Source organism: Neoarius graeffei, chromosome 7 (genome assembly GCF_027579695.1).
Source record: "Neoarius graeffei isolate fNeoGra1 chromosome 7, fNeoGra1.pri, whole genome shotgun sequence".
Classification (NCBI taxonomy): domain Eukaryota; kingdom Metazoa; phylum Chordata; class Actinopteri; order Siluriformes; family Ariidae; genus Neoarius; species Neoarius graeffei.
Genome location: NC_083575.1, coordinates 30,081,575 through 30,103,578, shown reverse-complemented (window position 1 = coordinate 30,103,578; position 22,004 = coordinate 30,081,575). Strand labels below are relative to the sequence as shown.

The following is a 22,004-nucleotide window of genomic DNA, read 5'->3' as shown; positions in this document are numbered from 1 at the left end:
CGTCTCGGCTGACGCGTGTATTGCAAAAGGCGATGTGATTCAGAACAAGTCGTCCGTTCTACAGTTACAGCATCAAGGTGCATGAAGTGTGTTCACATTTAAACATAAGTGCCACATGATGTAAAAGTCAATATGGTTTCAGGAGTCAAGTTTTTCTTCCTGCTTGTCCCAGATGCCTGGGACACTAATTTGTCCACTCCTGCCTTCTAATATACGTAGCACACATTACTATTTGGTAAAATCTTAAATTTTGGATAAGAATTAGCATTTAATGGTGTGCACTGATAAAGAGCTCCAAAAATTGTTGTATATATATACACACACGTGTTATTAATGATATGCTCACCAAATAAACATTATTTCCAGGTGCATGGTGTCCCCTGGGTGTTCCTATGAAATATGCTATGCTTTTAAAACAGGGTAGCTTGCTATATAAAGAACAAAACCTAATGGCTGCAAATCAGAGGCACAGTAACAAAGTAATCCTACTTCCATTTAGGTCTATTAAACATGCTCCAACATTAAACAAAGTAGTTTTAATACTTCCAGTGTTGCAGATGAAGTTTTTTGGAGTGCTCCAGTTCTTATGGGAATATAGCCTGGTTAGATAACTGCAATTCATAACGTCTCACTTTTTCCCCCTTTGGGTTGGTGCATTGATGTCTAGAGAGTAACGCAATGCTCACACGAGCAAGGAACAAAGAGATGTTATGTTTTCTATGTACATGAACAACACAAACATGCTACCTCAGCAACAGTGACAAGTGAGATCACAACAAAGAATATTTCAATTAAGATTTTCTCAAATGTTCTTCAAATTGTGTGTGGTATAGGAACGTATCAAATCAAAAAGTTTGGCTCAAATGATTCCAATGACATGTGTGCTGACAGTTCTTCACTTCCCCACTCACAACACTAGTTCTTTCAGTCCTACCTTCAGTTAGTTGCATTACTGTTATAACTGTTGTTTCATATGATTCTGCCATTTTATATATATATATATATATATATATATATATATATATATATATATATATATATATATGAGACCTCTCATTAAAGGTTTATTGTGACATTTGTGAGAAAAAGTTTGAAAGAGAGTAGCTGAGATTGTTTATGCCTCTGGTTAGTGTACATCATTAGTAGAGTTAGCTTGTTTTGCTATTCTGCCAACAAAGTTTATATATACATACATACACACACACACATATCATCTCATTATCTCTAGCCGCTTTATCCTGTTCTACAGGGTCGCAGGCAAGCTGGAGCCTATCCCAGCTGACTACGGGCGAAAGGCGGGGTACACCCTGGACAAGTCGCCAGGTCATCACAGGGCTGACACACACACATATATATATACAGTACAGCTGGATAGTACAGTGGTAATGCTCACTGACTATGACGCAGGAGATCGGGGTTCGAATCCCGGTCGGGGCAAAACATCATCCAGTAAGGGTTCTTAGGCAAAAACCCCTCATGATATATCAGCCTACCTCAGGAATGAGTGAAGACATAACTGATAGAGTCATACCGGCTCAGACGTCGCCCGGGTCAACAAGGTCTGCGTCAGTTGCTAGGGAACCAGGGCAAACTGATGAGAAATGGGCTACTGGAACAAGACATCGATGGACGAGGACAGAAAATACGGATTTGCTGGAATGCTACTATACAAGCAATCCCAGAGAGAGGGGATACATGCAGAGAATGTGGGACCATTGGATACTTCGAAACCCACAATCAAGGCTAACAAAGAAACAGCTATTAGCCCAGTGTTCCAACATCCATAATCGAAATCTGCTATCACAACTAGAGATTAATGAAATACAACAACGATGCTACGGCAAGGGGGAGCCAGGAAGACAGGTCAGCGGGGAGATGTCATCATCCCCACAACCAGAGATTGGGTACCAAGCCCCAACAGCTAACAGCCTCAACACAAGAGCTGCTGACCTGAGAAGGAAGATCGTGACCCAACTGGAAACCTGGAGCCCCCGACGAATACCGAAGCTGAGTTGCCAAGTACCTTCAGAAGATCTACTAGTAGATGTGAATGCTGCTCTGAAGACAATCTCCACAAGAACCATCACTGAGACCAACAAGCTGATACACAGTACAGCAACAGTAATCATGGAGATGCTTGGACACAAGGTGGGCTCGGGACATAACAAACAGTATCCACCATGGAAGAGACGATTAGAGGCCAAGATAAAGGCAGCAAGGAGAGAAGTTAGCCAGCTAGCTGAACTACAGAAAGGGAACATGGTGAATAAAGGGGCGCCCAGGAAGTACAACTCACTCTCCATACCAGAGGCACTCGAAACTGCCAAACAGCGACTAACAGCTCTGGCCACCCGGTTGAGGAGATACACCAAGGAAGGAGAGGCCAGGAGAATAAACAAGCTGTTCTCCACTGAACCAGCCAAGGTGTACTCTCAATGGCAGGGGAACAACAACCGGTCAGACCCACCAAGAGCTGAGGTGGAAAAATACTGGAAAGACATATGGGAAAGAAAGGCATCACACAACACCGATGCCCAATGGTTAGTGGACCTAAGAGCTGACCACAGCAACCTCCCAGAACAAGAACCAGTAACCATCTCAATGGCAGACGTCCAAGAAAGAGTGTCAAAGATGAAGAGCTGGACAGCACCAGGCCCCGATATGATCCATACGTACTGGCTGAAGAAGCTAACTGCACTCCATGAACGCCTAGCAGCACAGATGAACCAGCTGCTGAGGGATGGAACCCACCCAGAATGGCTAACCCAAGGCAGGACAGTCCTAATCATGAAGGACCCCCAGAAGGGACCCATCCCATCCAACTACCGGCCAATTACCTGTCTCTGCACAACATGGAAGGCCCTGTCAGGCATCATTGCGGCAAAAATGAGTAAGCATGTGGCTCAATACATGAGCGAGGCACAGAAAGGAATTGGCAGTAACACCAGAGGAGCCAAGCACCAGCTACTGGCCGATAGAACAGTCGCCCGAGACTGTAAGAAGAGACAGACCAACCTGTGCACTGCCTGGATTGACTACAAGAAAGCCTACGACTCAATGCCACACACATGGATACTGGAATGTCTGGAACTGTATAAGATCAACAGGAACCTAAGGACCTTCATACAGAACTCAATGGAAATGTGGAAGACAACCCTAGAGGCCAACTCAAAACCCATTGCCCAAGTCAACATCAAGTGCGGCATATACCAAGGAGATGCGCTATCACCACTGCTGTTCTGCATAGGCCTGAACCCCCTCAGTCAGATCATCACGAAGAGCGGCTACGGGTACCGATTCCGTAGTGGGGCAACAATCAGCCACCTACTCTACATGGATGACATCAAGCTGTATGCCAGGAATGAGCGAGAAATAGACTCGCTGATCCACACCACCCGGATCTACAGCGATGACATAGGGATGTCATTCGGATTGGACAAGTGTGGCCGGATGGTCTCAAAGAGAGGCAAGATGATCCGGACTGAAGGGATTGACCTACCAGAGGGCAACATAGGTGATATCCAAGACAGCTACAAGTACCTTGGCATCCCACAGGCTAATGGAAACCATGAAGAGGCCACAAGGAAGTCAACCACAGCCAAATACCTCCAGAGAGTAAGGCAGGTCCTGAAAAGCCAGCTGAATGGTAAAAACAAGGTCCGAGCCATCAACATGTACGCACTACCAGTCATCAGATACCCCGCTGGTATCATAAACTGGCCAAAGGAGGAGATAGAAGCCACAGATATCAAGACTAGAAAGCTCCTCACCATGCATGGAGGGTTCCACCCCAAGTCCAGCACCCTGAGACTATACACTAAGCGGAAAGAGGGAGGCCGAGGGCTAGTGAGCGTCAAGACCACGGTCCAGGATGAAACATCGAAAATCCGAGAATACATCAGAAAGATGGCCCCAAAGGATGAACTGCTAAGTGAATGTCTCAGGCAGCAGAACCCTGATGAGAGTGCAGAGGAGGAGGAGGAACAGACAACCTGGAGAGACAAACCCCTACATGGCATGTACCACCGTCAGATAGAGGAAGTGGCTGATATCAAGAAATCCTACCAGTGGCTGGATAATGCAGGACTGACAGACAGCACAGAGGCACTAATCATGGCAGCACAAGAACAGGCCATAAGCACAAGAGCCATAGAGGCCAGGATCTACCAGAGTAGATCAGACCCAAGATGCAGACTGTGCAAAGAAGCCCCTGAAACAGTCCAGCACATAGTAGCAGGGTGTAAGATGCTAGCTGGATCAGCGTACATGGAGAGGCACAACCAAGTGGCTGGGATAGTATACAGGAACATCTGCAACCAGTATGGAATAGAAATACCCAAGTCCCAATGGGCCATACCACAGAAGGTGGCTGAGAACAACAGGGCCAAGATTCTGTGGGACTTCAGCTTCCAGACTGACAAACAGATCCTGGCTAACCAACCGGACATAGTGGTGGTGGACAAAGAGCAGAAGAAGGTGGTGGTGATAGATGTGGCGATCCCAGCTGACGCCAACATCAGGAAGAAGGAACATGAGAAACTTGAGAAGTATCAAGGGTTGAAAGAGCAGCTGGAACGGATGTGGAAGGTCAAGGGTTGTGTGGTCCCCGTGGTAGTGGGGGCACTTGGGGCAGTAACCCCCAAACTGGGAGAGTGGCTCCAGCAAATCCCAGGAACAACATCTGAAGCCTCAGTCCAGAAGAGCGCAGTCCTAGGAACATCGAAGATACTGCGCAGAACCCTCAAACTCCCAGGCCTCTGGTAGAGGACCCGAGCTTGAGGATGACATGGATACCACCCCCCCGCCGGGGGTGAGAAGGAGATTTTTTTTTTTTATATATATATATATATACACACTTTGTAGAGCCACCTTTTGCTACAATTACAGCTGCAAGTCTCTTGGGGTATGTCTCTATTAGCTTAGCACATCTAGCCACTGGGATTTTTATTCCTCAAGGCAATACTGCTCCAACTCCTTCAAGTTAGATGGGTTGCGTTGGTGTACAGCAATCTTCAAGTTATACCACAGCTTCTCAATTGGATTGAGGTCTGGACTTTGATGAGGTCATTCCAAGACATTTACAGTAAATGTTTCCCTTTGAACCACTCCAGTGTAGCTTCAGCAGTATGTTTAGGGTCATTGTCCTGCTGGATCGTGAACCTTTGTCCCAGTCTGAAACCTCTGGCCGACTCAAACAGGTTTTCCTCCGGAATTGCCCTGTATTCAGTGCCATCCATCTTTCCTTCAGTCCTGACCAGCTTTCCTGTCCCTGCAGATGAAAAACATCCCCACAGCATGATACTGCCACTACCATGCTTCACTGTAGGAATGGTGTTCTCAGGGTGTTGGGTTTGCACCACACATGGCATTTCCCATGATGGCCAAAAAGTTCAGTTTTTGTCTCATTTGACCAGAGAATCTTCTTCCATGTGTTTGGGGAGTCTGCCACATGCTGTTGGGCAAACTCCAATCGTGTTTTCTTCAGCAATGGCTTTTTTGTGGCCACTCTTCCATAAAGCCCCACTCTGTGGAGTGTATGGCTTAAAGTGATCCTATGGACAGATACTCCCATCTCCACTGTGGATCTTTGCAGCTCCTTCAGTGTTATCTTTGGTGTCTTTGTTGCATCTCTGATTAATGCCCTCCTTGCCCGGTCTGTGAGTTTTGGTGGGCGGCCTTCTCTTGTCAGGTTTGTAGTGGTGCCATATTCTTTCCATTTTGCTATAATGGATTTAATGGCGCTCCCTGGGATATTCAAAGTTTGGGATATTTTTTATAACCCAACCCTGATCTATACTTCTCCACAACTTTGTCTCTGACCTGTTCGGAGGCTCCTTGGTTTTCATGTTGCTCGCTCAGTAGTGTTGCAGAGTCAGGGTCCTTCCAGAACATGCTGATTTATACAGACATCATGTGACAGATCATGTGACACTTTGATTGCACACAGGTGGATCTTAATCAACTAATTATGTGACTTATGAAGTGAATTGGTTGGACCAGCTCTTATTTAGGGGTTTCATACGAAAGGGTGTGAATACTTATGCACACTCCAGATTTCTGTTTTTTTCATCTTAATTATTGTTTGTGTCACAATAAAAAACAATTTGCACCTTTAAAGTGGTAGGCATTTTCTGTAAATCAAATGGTGCTAACCCTCCAAAAATCCATGTAAATTCCAGCTTGTAATGCGACAAAACAGGACAAACACCAAGGGGGATAATTACTTTTGCAAGGCACTGCAGTATATATATATATATATATATATATATATATATACACACACACTGTATATAAAAAAACACAAGAAGATAAACATATCTTTGTGCCACTGTGTAATATTCCATCCACCCATTATCCGTAACCACTTATCCTGTGCAAGATCACGGGCAAGCTGGATGATGGGTGAGAGGCGGGGTACACCCTGGACAAGTCGCCCGATCATTGCAGGGATGACACAGAGACAAACAACCATTCACACTCACATTCACACCTACGGTCAATTTAGAGCCACTAATTAGCCTAACCTGCATGTCTTTGGACTGTGGGGGAAACCGGAGCACCCGGAGGAAACCCACACAGACATGCAAACTCCACACAGAAAGGCCCCCGTTGTCCACCGGGCTCAAACCCAGAACCTTTTTGCTGTGAGGTGACAGTGCTAACCACTACACCACTGTGCCGCCCATCTGTGTAATGTTCTTTATATTATATGGACACATCTAAAATATATATACCAGTTAATCAAAAGAATTTAAATTTTGAACCGGTTCACCATTTTAACAACGTGCGTCCAGTCAGCAGGAAAACACTGGGAGTGACATCATTGGAGTGAAATATCGGAAAATATCTCACTCAGATCCGCGATGTATTTTGTATGAAAAATGTAAGTTTTTCAACATAAGATAAATTTCATAGTTTCAAGCCAACATGTGATTTTCTTTTTATTATATAGACACATTCACAAATAAAAAGTACCCAAATTTATCAAAACAATTCTGAAAAATGTGTCACAAATGTATTTCATACAAGTGGTGTTTTTCCCAGTAAAATATTTGTGTCTGTATACACTATGTGCACAGTTATTCAGCAAGTTCTATTCCTGAGGATTAATTTTATTGTTGAACAAATACAGTGCTCTCAGTCAATCCAAATTTTTTATAAACCTCAAACCTGAATGTTTAACAAAGGAAAATGGAGTTCAGGCTTTCTCAGGGGAATACAAGTGTGCGCAATTATTAGGCAACATTTAGTATGCAGAATTATTATGCAACTAAGTGAAAAGCTAAAATTTTCCCCTCTCACTTGCTTATTTTAATTTTTAGAGCAAGTGTAACAAATAAACAACTACACGAATACACACTTTTGGCATTTCAAAAATATTCAGTGACCAATATAGCCACCCTTCTTTTCAATAACTGCCACGAGCCTTCCATCCATGGAGTCTGTTAGGTTTTTGATTTGTTGACGACCAACTTTTTGTGAAGCAGCAACCACGGCCTCCCAAACGCTGTTCAGAGTGGTGTATTGTCTTTCCTCACTGTAAATCTCACGTTTAAGAAGGGCCCACAAGTTCTCAATAGGGTTTAAGTTAGGTGAGGAAGGGGCCATGTCATTATTCTATCATCTTTAAGGCCTGGAGAATAATGGGTTCCTGGTAGCTTCATGTTTAATCCTACTCAAGTCTCTTGCGTTAATTTGCGTCTTTTCTTCTCCACACGTTTTTTGTGACCCTGTTGACTATTTGCAACAAAATGTTTGATTGTTCTGTGGTCACGTTTCAATAGCTTAGCTATTTCAAAAGTGCTGCATCCTTCTGATAGGCATTTTACAATTTGTGTCTTTTCAGTGTCTGTTAAATCTCTTTTTTGGCCCATTTTCTCACCTCATCTCATTATCTCTAGCCGCTTTATCCTGTTCTACAGGGTCGCAGGCAAGCTGGAGCCTATCCCAGCTGACTACAGGTGAAAGGCAGGGTACACCCTGGACAAGTCGCCAGGTCATCACAGGGCTGACACATAGACACAGACAACCATTCACACTCACATTCACACCTACGCTCAATTTAGAGTCACCAGTTAACCTAACCTGCATGTCTTTGGACTGTGGGGGAAACCGGAGCACCCGGAGGAAACCCACGCGGACACGGGGAGAACATGCAAACTCCGCACAGAAAGGCCCTCGCCGGCCACGGGGCTCGAACCCGGACCTTCTCGCTGTGAGGTGACAGCGCTAACCACTACACCACCGTGCCGCCCCCAATTTGAAAATGGATTTATTTATTTTTTAAAGCGTTTTAGCTTTAACTTCTCTCACACATCTCTCAACTTGCCTTATACATAATGACTCAAAGCAAAAGGCAGACACTTCTTAATTCCAATGAGTCACAGGGTTGACGTGCAACTAATCAAGTAATTCAGTGTGATGGATCTTGACCTTGCCTCATGTCTACCTATTTAATCTTTAATTAGCATGCATAAGGATGGAATGGAAAATAATAATGTCATTCCTGAATATTAAAACACTGAATATCTGTCTGTCACTAAAGGTCTGTGGGGTTTGACGTTTTCTCGATACAATGCTCATATGAAATAAGGGATAAAGATGCTGATTCCAGACCAGCTCATGAAAGACCATGTCTCTCCAGAGAAAGTACTAATAATATTTCTTTGTCATTAGCAGCACGGCTGAAAGCCGCCTCGTTCTGACCCCAGTTAGAGAGGAATCCCATGGGGAGCGGAAAGCACAAAACTTAGCGTACCAGTGTAGCGTCAGGCCATGCATCAATTAATAAGTAAAAATATGTCCTACTTTGTCATGTAGTCCTTTTTCTAATATGAAACATTAGACTATTAGCCACCGGGTTAGATTGCCGTCAATGCCTCTAACCCTAGACAGCACATGTTCAGCACATTTATTCACTGTTATTTCACTGCACATAAGGTGTCAGAATACTACAGGGTAATTAAATGGCACCTCTGCAGTGCTAAAAATTAATACAAGTTTATTTCACATTTAGGCTTCATCACATCACCCTGTCAATCATTATTTTCCTCAAACAACATGCAAAGTTGTTTTACTCTTTACTTATAAGCTGTGTTAATTAATGTGTAATGTTTATAAAATACAGTAGGATTTACTTAAAATATCAGCAGAAAAAAAAGCATTAGATGAATTCATCCCAATTTAAAAAAAAAAAGTTTCCTTATGCTTGTGTCACACTGTCTTGTATCTTGCCACGTAAGCAGTGTGTGGGTCAAACACCAAGAAACGAGGCATATTTTGTCCAAAATTAAAGTCCTGTGACGTACATGGCATATGTGTGGTGTTCCTGTGGCATATCTGGGGTTTCTATGGGGTTCAAGGGATGTAAAGTTATGGCGTACTGAGGCGTATGCATGGCATATGATACATTGCCGTGGCGTAACCGTTTTGTTGCTTTCGTTGGCGTGGTGTTTCGTTCTTACATGTGATGTTGCTGCTGCGTACCTGCGGTGTATTTGCGACGTTCACAGGTGGGTGTAAAAGGGGGCCCCACACTGCATTCATTGTCATTCGTCACAGTCAAGAAAACATCATGCCAGCGAAGAAGTCAGGACCCAAGAAGGGCAAAGGAAGAGGGAAGACATCAGCCGCATCCACCCAGTCAGCCCCGGAGCCTCCTTCATCAGACACATGTCACCTAAAGCGTTCACACGGCGTAATAGGTGTTCGAGTAATGTTCCTGCTGCGTCACTGCTGTGTAGCTTTCGCTTTTACGGCGTACACGTGACGTACAGTATGTGTGGCGTATCAATGCTGCTATGTACAGTTAGGTCCATATATATTTGGACACTGACACAAATTTTGTTGTTTTTTTACCTGTTTACTGAAACATATTCAAGTTATAGTTATATAATGGACATGGACATAAAGTCCAGACTTTCAGCTTTCATTTGAGGGTATCCACATTAAAATTGGATGAAGGGTTTAGGAGTTTCAGCTCCTTAACATGTGCCACCCTGTTTTTAAAGGGACCAAAAGTAATTGGACAGTTGACTCAAAGGCTATTTCATGGGCAGGTGTGGGCAATTCCTTCATTATGTCATTCTCAATTAAGCAGATAAAAGGCCTGGAGTTGATGTGAGGTGTGGTGCTTGCATTTGGAAGATTTTGCTGTGAAGAAAACATGAGGTCAAAGGAGCTCTCCATGCAGGTGAAACAAGCCATCCTTAAGCTGCGAAAACAGAAAAAAAACATCCGAGAAATTGCTACAATATTAGGAGTGGCAAAATCTACAGTTTGGTACATCCTGAGAAAGAAAGAAAGAAAGCATTGGTGAACTCATCAATGCAAAAAGACCTGGATGCCCACAGAAGACAACAGTGGTGGATGATCGCAGAATAATTTCCATGGTGAAGAGAAACCCCTTCACAACAGCCAACCAAGTGAACAACACTCTCCAGGAGGTAGGCGTATCAATATCCAAATCTACCATAAAGAGAAGACTGCATGAAAGTAAATACAGAGGGTTCACTGCACGCTGCAAGCCACTCATAAGCCTCAAGAATAAAAAGGCTAGATTGGACTTTGCTAAAAAACATCTAAAAAAGCCAGCACAGTTCTGGAAGAACATTCTTTGGACAGATGAAACCAAGATCAACCTCTACCAGAATGATGGAAAGAAAAAAGTATGGCGAAGGTGTGGTACAGCTCATGATCCAAAGCATACCACATCATCTGTAAAACACGGCGGAGGCAGTGTGGTGGCTTGGGCATGCATGGCTGCCAGTGGCACTGGGTCACTAGTGTTTATTGATGTGACACAGGATAGAAGCAGCCGGATGAATTCTGAGGTATTCAGAGACATACTATGTGCTCAAATCCAGCCAAACTGATTGGTCAGCGTTTCATAATACTTTCATAATACTTTTTGGGACAATGACCCAAAACATAAAGCCAAAGCAACCCAGGAGTTTATTAAAGCAAAGAAGTGGAATATTCTTGAATGGCCAAGTCAGTCACCTGATCTCAACCCAATTGAGCTGCATTTCACTTGTTAGAGACTAAACTTCAGACAGAAAGGCCCACAAACAAACAGCAACTGAAAACCGGTGCAGTAAAGGCCTGGCAGAGCATTAAAAAGGAGGAAACACAGCGTCTGGTGATGTCCATGAGTTCAAGACTTCAGGCATTCATTGCCAACAAAGGGTTTTCAACCAAGTATTAGAAATGAACATTTTATTTACAATTATTTAATTTGTCCAATTACTTTTGAGCCCCTGAAATGAAGGGATTGTGTTTAAAATGCTTTAGTTCCTCACATTTTTATGCAATCATTTTGTTCAACCCACTGAATTAAAGCTGAAAGTCTGAACTTCAACTGCATCTGAATCGTTTTGTTCACAATTCATTGAGGTAATGTACAGAACCAAAATTAGAAAAATGTTGTCTCTGTCCAAATATTTATGGACCTAACTGTATCTGCTATGGATTTTTAAGTGTGGACTTAAAAATAAGCCGCGCCCTGGCGTACAAGGAGATCGTGTTACGCATCCTCGAGTATTAGCTACGTAAGCTAGCGATGCTGTGACGTTTCTTTCTTACGGCCACATATCCTGATACACCGTACATACGCAAGGCTGAAACGCTAGTGTGTGACACAAGCATTACTTATAAATCGTTTGTGTCATGGAATCTTGATACATGATGTTTCTTGCTATCAAAATCACATTTTCCCCACAGGATAATCAAATACATCTGCCCTGTTTTTCCAACTTCTACAACTGTATAAACAGCCCAAATGCATTTTGTGAAACCCTTCACCTTTGCTTCTCTTACCCACAGGTCAAGCATGAACTCATTTCATCTCCAGTCATTTCCTTCTGTGTGCTGCCTTTGTAATACACAAACATTTCCAATTTATTCAGTCAAAACCTTGCAACAAATTAGTGAATGCTCTTTCATCCTGAAATGGTGCTTAAACATGCTTATGAGAAATCTCATTAGCTTATTTCAAAGCTTTTAATGATTTTTCTGTTAACCTTGCTTGCCAATGCAGTCACACCTCAAAAACTGATTTGACCTGATTTGAGAGGCATAATTAATTTAGACAGAGAGGGAAAATGACCCGACTCTGTTTTAATAAACACCGTAAAAATTATTCAGTTCTTTTTTTTTTTTTTAATCTGGTGTAGACAAATTTTTTACTTTGTACTGCGGTATTCTCAGCACTAACTGGTTCAAAGGTATCGAATAATTTTCTATAACCACACTTCTGACAGTCATTTCAGCTGGAACTAATCCCAGGTTCATATTAATGCCCTTGTCCTAATTTTTTAGCCTTTTCACATTACGTTAATGGCATTTAGCAGATGCTCTTATCCAGAGCGATGTACAACATACCTAGAACAGCCAGAGGAGCAGTTGGGGGTTAGGTACCTTGCTCAGGGGTACTTGATTCATTCTTGCTGGTCTAGGGAATCGAACCGGCAACCTTTTGGTCCCAAAGCTGCTTCTCTAACCATTAGGCCATGGCTTTACATTTTTAGAGTAACAGTTAATGCACAGGGACACTCGACATAATCCAATTCTAATCGCAAACAAACCAGTCAAAAGTCTGGCCACACCTTCTAATTCAGTGTTTTTTATTTATTTTTATTAATTAAAAAACGCTCCATGTCTGAAAGTAATGATGTCGTTTCTCTTTCCTTAGTTTAAGCGGTTCTTGACATAATATGGATTACGACAGTTGCGGATGAAATGGGGCGATTTACTGTATTATTATTATTTACTATTGACTGTTTGATCTGAAACGCATTAAGAAGGCAAGAAATTGCACTAATTAACTTTTGATGAGAGACAGCTGTTAATTGAAAAGCGTTCCAGCCGACTCCCTCATGAAGCTGGTTAAGACAATGCTAATAGTGTGCAAAGCGTCATCATAGTAAATGGTGGCTACTTCGAAGAATCTAAAACATGAAACATTTTTAACACTTTCTCATGCTAAGATTTCCACCATGGGAAAATCTTCAGGATTTCTCATTAACCTGCTAAGCTTCGTTTTTTGTATTCCCATCAACAACTGAGAGGGGGAAAAAAAGACGCAGTTGAGGGAACGACTGTTTATAGCTGCAATAACATCAGCAATATTCAAACCTAACTTGTTCTGCGGATGGTCCACAGTAGTAAATGTAACTGTAAAAGGTTAAAAAAATCTGGCGTGCCTTCCTTCAATCAATACAACTGATTGTAGCTCAATCAGTTGTATTGATAACCATGGTCCTGCCCTATGGTTACCAGTGATTGGCGTAGGGCAGGACCATGATTACCAGTGATTGGTCATCGGGCGGGACCATGGTTACCAGTGATTAGCATAGGGCGGGACCATGGTTCCTAGTGATTGGTCGTAGGGCGGGGCCATGGTTACCAGTGATTGGTTGTAGGGTGGGACCATAGTTACCAGTGATTGGTCATAGGGCAGGACCATGGTTATCAGTGATTGGTCATAGGGCGGGACCATGGTTACCAGTGATTGGTCGTAGGGTAGGACCATGGTTACCAACGACTGGTTGTAGGGCGGGACCATGATTACTAGTAATTGGTTGTAGGGCGGGACCATGATCACTAGTGATTGGTTGTACGGCGGGACCATGGTTACCAGTGATTGGTCGTAGGGCAGGACCATGTTTACCAGTGATTGGTCGAAGTGCAAGTCAGGCGTTACACTGAGCCGAGTGAACCTGCTTTCAAAACTCATATAGAAGCAGCAGTCAAGACAGTCACTACAATGTGTGCTGAAAAAGTTGCTATATTTGTCACTCAACTGTTGTTGTTGTTTTTTTTTAATTAAAGTTGCCAAAGGGGTCTTAAAAACAAAACAAAAACAACCCCACCAAATCTAGCAACAAAGTCTCTACACATTGGCAACACTGAAGGGGCTTTTGATCCCTGAAATGGCTACTTAACAAATGGACAAGAATGAACGTTCCACAACATTAAATGTAACTATAACTCGTTAAAAAGTATTTATTTCTTTTATATTTTATAAATAAAATGCTTATCATGAGCAAAGTGCTGTGATATACTGTAGAAGGTTTAAAACACTTATGGATGTGCTGTTATTGGAAAATAATAAACTTTTGGGTGATCACATTAATGTCACTTTGTGTCAAGCCTCATCACACAACCTTATCACTGTTTATTTTCCTATAACAGCACACCCCCAAGAGTTTTATTCCTTCCTTACTAATGCACATCTTATTATGTTTAACATCATATTATGTTTATTTTACACAGTCAAGAAACATCCAATTTCCCTTCTGGCCTCTCAATAATTTTCCCCACCTAGCCCACGTGGTGATTTAACAGAGCTCTTACAGCTAGAGGTGGTGTAAAGAACTCGGAGTTGGAATCTTTTGGTGCGGAGAGATTACTTAACATAATGCTGGGAGGCCTGATAAATTAAACATTACACAAATAACGATATTGGCTTACGTGATTTGATTTGTAAATCACATTCAATGTCTGGATTTGAAAAGAAAGTATGAGTGAGGTAGCCTTCTGGTTGCTTTAAAGTATTGGCACTGTCCACTTGTCTCTTGCTTGAGATAAATTTATGCTGGTTATTGAAACAGGATTCTACAGTGGAGAGAATTTCCCTTAAGACACCAACACCATTGACTCTGAAACATTAATGTAAAAAAAATCCTCCTCTAGCTGTTCTTGCTTGTAGACAAATGAATAGGGTGTCATGCTAACTGCCTACCATCACCCTCCGGTGTCCAAATCTAATTAACTTTGGTCCATCTTATTGGGAAAGATAGTAATTGTTTCAGCAGTATGCCAGCAAAGAAGCTGAAAGTGCAGAATTTTAAGGCAAATTGAGAGATTAGCCTTAAGAAACCCTGCACTTACCTTACACTCATTTGCCCCCAAGTGGTGTTGGAAAGAATAGTGTGCTGGGGATGATTGGAATTGATTTATACACAGGACCTGCTGATTATACACAAGGTCTCAACTGTTGAGAGAAATGCATCTGACTGTCTTTTAAAAGTGAGAATATCAGCTTAAATTTCTGTGCAACATTTCACAAGTTGCACTTATTTGTGATCCAAGCTATGATATTAAATTGGTTAAAAACCTGAAAAAATAAAATTTCTGTCTTTTGCGTCAAGCACACCGTGTCAATGTCCACGAGGCATCGATAATAGACAAGGTCAAGCTGGGAAACATCCAAATATTATTGTTTAGGCATAAATGAAGCTTTAGTGGCTGTGTCCTGAATGCTGCCTGATTTAAGGAACGTGGAAAAAAAACAACAAAAAGGGAGAAAAAGAGAGAAATAGAATGGAAGGTGAAGAAAAAAAGAGTAAAAAGGAAGGAGAGAGAGAGAGAGAGAGAAAGGGGCCTGATGCGCTGCTACAAAAGAGCCTGAATTCCATGTGAGAATGGCAGCCATTTGTGCTCTTGAACTGGATCCAGAAAGTCTGGCTAACTGCGGCACGGCTAAAGGCCAGGGCTTGGCCGACAATCAGTCGTTTACAAAATGAAACAGAGGCTAAGCTGGGTGAAAGTAGGTATGTGTGGGTTTGTGTGTGTGTCTTTGTAATCGGGAGTTGTATGGAGCCTCCAGTGGTAGTGATACCAAGAGAGAAAGCTGATAAATTCTTTACGTTTTGCAATTGCAGCCAAATCTCGGAAGTAAAGAAAAGGCATTAAACCTAAACCTAACTCGAGGATTTCAATTCACCGTAGATCTCCTCTAAGCTTTCCATTTCACAGTGTGGAATTGAAACACACACACATGGAAATCACTGGAATGTGTCAAGTGCAGCAGAAGGGGAGCTAATTACACTTAGTCACCCTGCAAAGATGTCCTGAAATAACCAATAAGTCACGACTGCACTCTGCTTTAGTGCCAGAACGTTGAATATTAGTGCACTTTGGCATATCACCTCTGAAACAGCACTCACTAAGTGTCCTTCCTACTTACCTCTGTCTTTCATTCATCTCACTTTAGTAAAAATAATAGTCACTGAGAGATTTCCCTCATGGAAACACATACAATGTAAAGACGAACACTGCTGGTATGTCACATGGCTTTAATTTTATCATTTGGAAACCTTGGATTCCCCAATCTTGTGTGGTGTGTTTTAAATTGCAAAATGCTGTGCTCCTGGGTCACATTCAGAGCACTGAGCAATGTGTTTCTAATACAGTACATTGCTGAAGTATTCATCCCCTTGAACTACAAAATGTAGAAAAGTTCAAGGGGGTGAATACTTATGCAAGTTCCTCAACCTCAGCTACATCATTCAAGTTCATAATTGGTCTCAATTAGAGATAAGATGGTCTTTTTAATCTGGGTGACAAAGTCAGGATTTACGTTTTCCCAAAATATTAACAAACTAGTAGCCTGATTTAAAGGGGAACTGAAGGCAATTTTTTTTTAATCAAAATTTTATTGATCTCCTTTTATTAAATATCAGAATGCATTTTTGATCACTATTTTGTCGCTGCTATAGCAAGTTATGATTGTTTGAAATACGCTCTGTAATATATCAGTCCATATATCAAAGCAATGGCCGTAAACGAGATTCGTTGAGACCTGTGTGAGACATCGTAGGACGGAAGTAAAACGTACAGCGGAAATCAAAGTCACCAACCCTGTGTCCGAAATCGCTCACTCGTTCACTACTCCCTATATAGGGAATTACTATATAGAGGACTACATAGTGAGCTCATTGGTAAAATGAAAAAACGCTTTCGGACACTAGTCCGTCGTGCTGGTATTTACGTCATTACTGTCGCACAATTAAAACGTGCCAGATCAGTCGGCTGGTGGGTTTTCAAAATAATAAACACATGCATGCGTTTTTGTGATAAATCCATATTATACTGAGCGCGTTTCCGACATTAATCAATACAAACCACCTGCATCTTTCAGTTCTTTTTAAATCAAGGCTGAATACTTTCTTCTTTGCCGCTGCCTTTTATTGAATCAAATTTGAGACTTTTAATTTGATTTCTTTCAGCACAACCGCAATGCATGATGGGATATATTGCTTTGGTTAGTGACCATCATTGTACACTACTTTTCGTGATGCATTGTGGGATACTTTGAGCGCACTATATAGGGTATAAATAATCCTCACTAAGGTTTCGGACAGCACTACAAAATGGCGTCCCCACTATATAGCGCCCTATAGAGTGAGTAGGGAGTGAATTCGGACCAATTACTACCAACATCTGCCAACGTTATCAAAAGACGCGCGCGCCCTCTTTCGAATGCTGATGTAATCAAGCCGGAAGTTTTGTTTGTTTCGATAGCAATCAGGAAAGTTTGAAAAAAGTAGGCAGTAATCATCATTTAAACTCATTTTTGTGCAAGATTTCGTTTGGAAAACAGTTTTCAAAATGGCGGCACTGACACCTGGCTGACACTTCACGTTTCGAAGTCTCGCACAAGTCTGGTGAAGATCGCATGGATAAGCAACGCCTGCCGTGGACCAAACGAACTAAATTCAACACGGCTAAAAACCGAATAGGCCGATAAGGATAATATTTAATTGCAATTAGTTGCCAATATGAGTCACGATATAAGGTTACTATAACCGAAAACATAATTGAATAACACATTAATTAAGAAATAAATTAGTTTAAAAATGACTTCAGTTCCCCTTTAAACCACCTTGATCCTGACCAGGCAGTTCCTAAAGATGAATGAATGGTATAAATCAATGACACGATTGTATGTTGAGTTTCATTCATCATAATCAATTTCAATTTCGATTTCGGATCCAGCTCTAATCAACCCCACTGCCTTTTATGCAAAGTGCCGTGAGAGTCTGATCAAACTAAACCTGAGGAAGTCTCCTGTTCATGCCACGTCTCAATTACCAAAATGCAGCACAAAGCTCTGCAACCTCAGCACACATGCAGCCAAAAATCCATTCTAGAGATCAGCGAAGAAAATGCAGACTCTCCATTTAGTGTTTACTGGTAATGGTGCAGCTGGCATGATGAAACAAAGACAAAATAAATCCTGAAATTTCCTGATGTGGGACGTTAGCCTGTGTAATTTTTCATGTAAAGAGCACCATCACTCACCATCCTCCATGTCGGCCACATTCCCCTCCTCACATTCTTCATTATCTAACAGCAAGAAAAAAAAAAAACAGGGAGAGAGAAAGATTGAGCATGACAGGTTTGATTAGAACGGTATTGCAGTAAAAGTGTATTTGTTTTGCACTGACACTGCGCAGACAGTGAATATCCTGACAATATACTGTATACACGGTGAGAGAAGTCAATCATGAGCTGTTAATGTAAATTTAATCTGACTTTTTTTTTCTTTTTGCAATCTGGAAAAGGATGTGTTCTCATACTTGTACTTATTTGCCTGAATCAACTCGAAGGAAAAGTTCTGAAGGTTAGAGTTTGCATTTCTACCTTTTCTGTGGACCTAATTTACATGTGATTGGAAAAAAGGCCAACCTTGACAAGCCTTGCTCATTTTAATTCATTAAATTTGAACACATTAAATTCGGCTCACACGGTGCTAAATGACTGCACTATGAAATATATAACTGTTTATCATCTGTCTATTAATCTATCTTCTATTTTCTCTTCTAAATCACCAAAGCTGCAGCAACTATTTGCACTTCAAACTGCGCAGAGTAATAATCTGTAACCTTTTAAATTCATAACAGAGTTCAAGTCTTATCCATATGGCCATTTCTCATCATCTTTTTTTTTTCCCTTGACAGTGTTGGGTTCAAATTTTGTGTGTGCAGAAACGTGGCATGCAATGGAGTGTGATTATTTCTTTTGGGTGAATTAAACTACTAAAATGCCTTTAACTATGTAGCAAAACCTGAAAAAAAACTGAATAGGTTGAATGGGTAAACACCATTTCTTTATTAAATATATACAGTACCAGTCAAAAGTTTGGAAACACCTTCAAATTCGATGTTATTTTTTTTCCTACATTGTAAATTAATACTGAAGTCATCCAGACTATGCAGCAACACATAAGGAATCATTTAGTAAACTTTAAAATGTTAATCAAACCAAAATATGTTTTAGATTTTAGATTCTTCAAAGTAGGCACCTTTTGCTTTGATTACAGCTTTGCACACTCTTGACATTCTCTCAATCAGCTTCATGATGTAATCACTCGAAATGGTTTTCCAACAGTCTTGAAGGAGTTCCCAGAGGTGCTGAGCACTCGTTGGCTGCTTTGCCTTCACTCTGCGGTCCAACTCATCCCAAACTTTTTCGGACTGACTGATCTTCATTTCTTAAAGTAATGATGGACTGTCATTTTTCTTTACTTAGTTGAATAGTTCTTGGCATAATATGGATTAGAGCAGTACTCAAATAGGGCCATTCACTGTATACCAGCTCTACCTCTTCACAACACAACTGATGGTCTCAAACACATTAAGAGGTCAAGAAATTCAAGAAATTAACTCTTGACAAGGCACAGCTGGAAACTGAAGGCCATTCCAGGTGACTACCTCATAAAGCTGACTGAGAAAATGCCAAGATGTGCGAAGCTGTCATCTAAGCAAAAGGTGCCTACTTTGAAGAATCTAAAATACAGTGGGGCAAAAAAGAATCTAAAATACAGTGGGGCAAAAAAATATTTAGTCAGCCACCAATTGTGCAGGTTCTCCCACTTAAAAAGATGAGAGGTCTGTAATTTTCATCATAGGTACACTTCAACTATGAGAGACAGAATGGGGGAAAGAATTCAGGAAATCACATTGTAGGATTTTTAATGAATTAATTGGTAAATTCCTCGGTAAAATAAGTATTTGGTCACCTACAAACAAGCAAGATTTCTGGCTCTCACAGACCTGTAACTTCTTCTTTAAGAGGCTCCTCTGTCCTCCACTCATTACCTGTATTAATGGCACCTGTTTGAACTCGTTATCAGTAAAAAAAGACACCTGTCCACAACCTCAAACAGTCACACTCCAAACTCCACTATGGCCAAGACCAAAGAGCTGTCAAAGGACACCAGAAACAAAATTGTAGACCTGCACCAGGCTGGGAAGACTGAATCTGCAATAGGTAAGCAGCTTGGTGTGAAGAAATCAACTGTGGGAGCAATTATTAGAAAATGGAAGACATACAAGACCACTGATAATCTCCCTCGATCTGGGGCTCCACGCAAGATCTCACCCCGTGGGGTTAAAATGATCACAAGAACGGTGAGCAAAAATCCCAGAACCACACGGGGGGACCTAGTGAATGACCTGCAGAGAGCTGGGACCAAAGTAACAAAGGCTACCATCAGTAACACACTACGCCGCCAGGGACTCAAATCCTGCAGTGCCAGACGTGTCCCCCTGCTTAAGCCAGTACATGTCCAGGCCCGTCTGAAGTTTGCTAGAGAGCATTTGGATGATCCAGAAGAGGATTGGGAGAATGTCATATGGTCAGATGAAACCAAAATAGAACTTTTTGGTAAAAAACTTAACTTGTCGTGTTTGGAGGAGAAAGAATGCTGAGTTGCATCCAAAGAACACCATACCTACTGTGAAGCATGGGGGTGGAAACATCATGCTTTGGGGCTGCTTTTCTGCAAAGGGACCAGGATGACTGATCCGTGTAAGGGAAAGAATGAATGGGGCCATGTATCGTGAGATTTTGAGTGAAAACCTCCTTCCATCAGCAAGGGCATTGAAGATGAAACGTGGCTGGGTCTTTCAGTATGACAATGATCCCAAACACACCGCCCGGGCAACGAAGGAGTGGCTTCGTAAGAAGCATTTCAAGGTCCTGAAGTGGCCTAGCCAGTCTCCAGATCTCAACCCCATAGAAAATCTTTGGAGGGAGCTGAAAGTCCTTGTTGCCCAGCGACAGCCCCAAAACATCACTGCTCTAGAGGAGATCTGCATGGAGGAACGGGCCAAAATACCAGCAACAGTGTGTGAAAATCTTGTGAAGACTTACAGAAAACGTTTGACCTCTGTCATTGCCAACAAAGGGTATATAACAAAGTATTGAGATGAACTTTTGTTATTGACCAAATACTTATTTTCCACCATAATTTGCAAATAAATTCTTTAAAAATCAGACAATGTGATTTTCTGGATTTTTTTTTCTCATTTTGTCTCTCATAGTTGAGGTATACCTATGATGAAAATTACAGGCCTCTCTCATCTTTTTAAGTGGGAGAACTTGCACAATTGGTGACTGACTAAATACTTTTTTGCCCCACTGTATTCTGGTTTGATTAACATTTTTTTGTTTACCAAATAATTCCATATATATTTCTTCATAATGTCGATGACTTTAGTATTAATCTACAATTCAGAAAATTTTAAAATAATGAAAAACCACTGATTTAGAGGCGTTTCCAAACGTTTGACTGGTACTACAGTGTGTGTGTGTGTGTGTGTGTGTGTGTATATATATATATATATATATATATATATATATATACACACACACACTTATTTAATGTTATATAAATGTACATAAAAACGGTTAACAGACTACAGAATCAAGCTTCTGGCATGGCCATCTCAGTCCCCTGACCTGAACCCCATTGAAAACCTGTGAGACGAGCTGAAGAGGAGAGTGAACAAGAGAGGGCCTTGGCCCCTGGATGATCTGGAGAGATTGCGTAAAGAGGAATGGTCTTGGATACCCAGCTCTGTATCTCCAACCAGTGTTGTAGTCGAGTCACTAAACCTCAAAGACATTAAAAAAAAAAAATTGAGTCAAGTCTGAGTCGAGTCCGAGAACAAGACTCCAACCGCACCATTCGACGGTGGCTGTTTTAGCGCCATTGACATTAGTTTGTTTCTGAACATGACATATGAACAGGTGACTGTGCTTCTCTTTGTCAGGGAGTGTAAAGTATTCTGTCAGAGATGGTTGGGAGACGGATGTAAGTGCAGAAGGTGTGTTTATTAATACAAGTGAAGACGGTAAACAATCCAGAACGGCAGGCAAAATCGTAAAACAGTGAAACAGGCGATAGGTCAAGCGAGGCACAAACAGGCTCT

General features: G+C 41.6%; 1 protein-coding gene across 1 annotated transcript in view; it reads right to left on the bottom strand.

The window, feature by feature from the left end:
* The window catches only part of macrod2 (mono-ADP ribosylhydrolase 2), a 1,287,170-nt gene that overhangs the window by 90,565 nt on the left and 1,174,601 nt on the right, over positions 1-22,004 (bottom strand). The window contains exon 10 of the mRNA XM_060925481.1: positions 18,088-18,132. Within this exon, the coding sequence (XP_060781464.1) occupies positions 18,088-18,132 (45 nt within the window). The remainder of the gene's footprint in view (positions 1-18,087; positions 18,133-22,004) is intronic.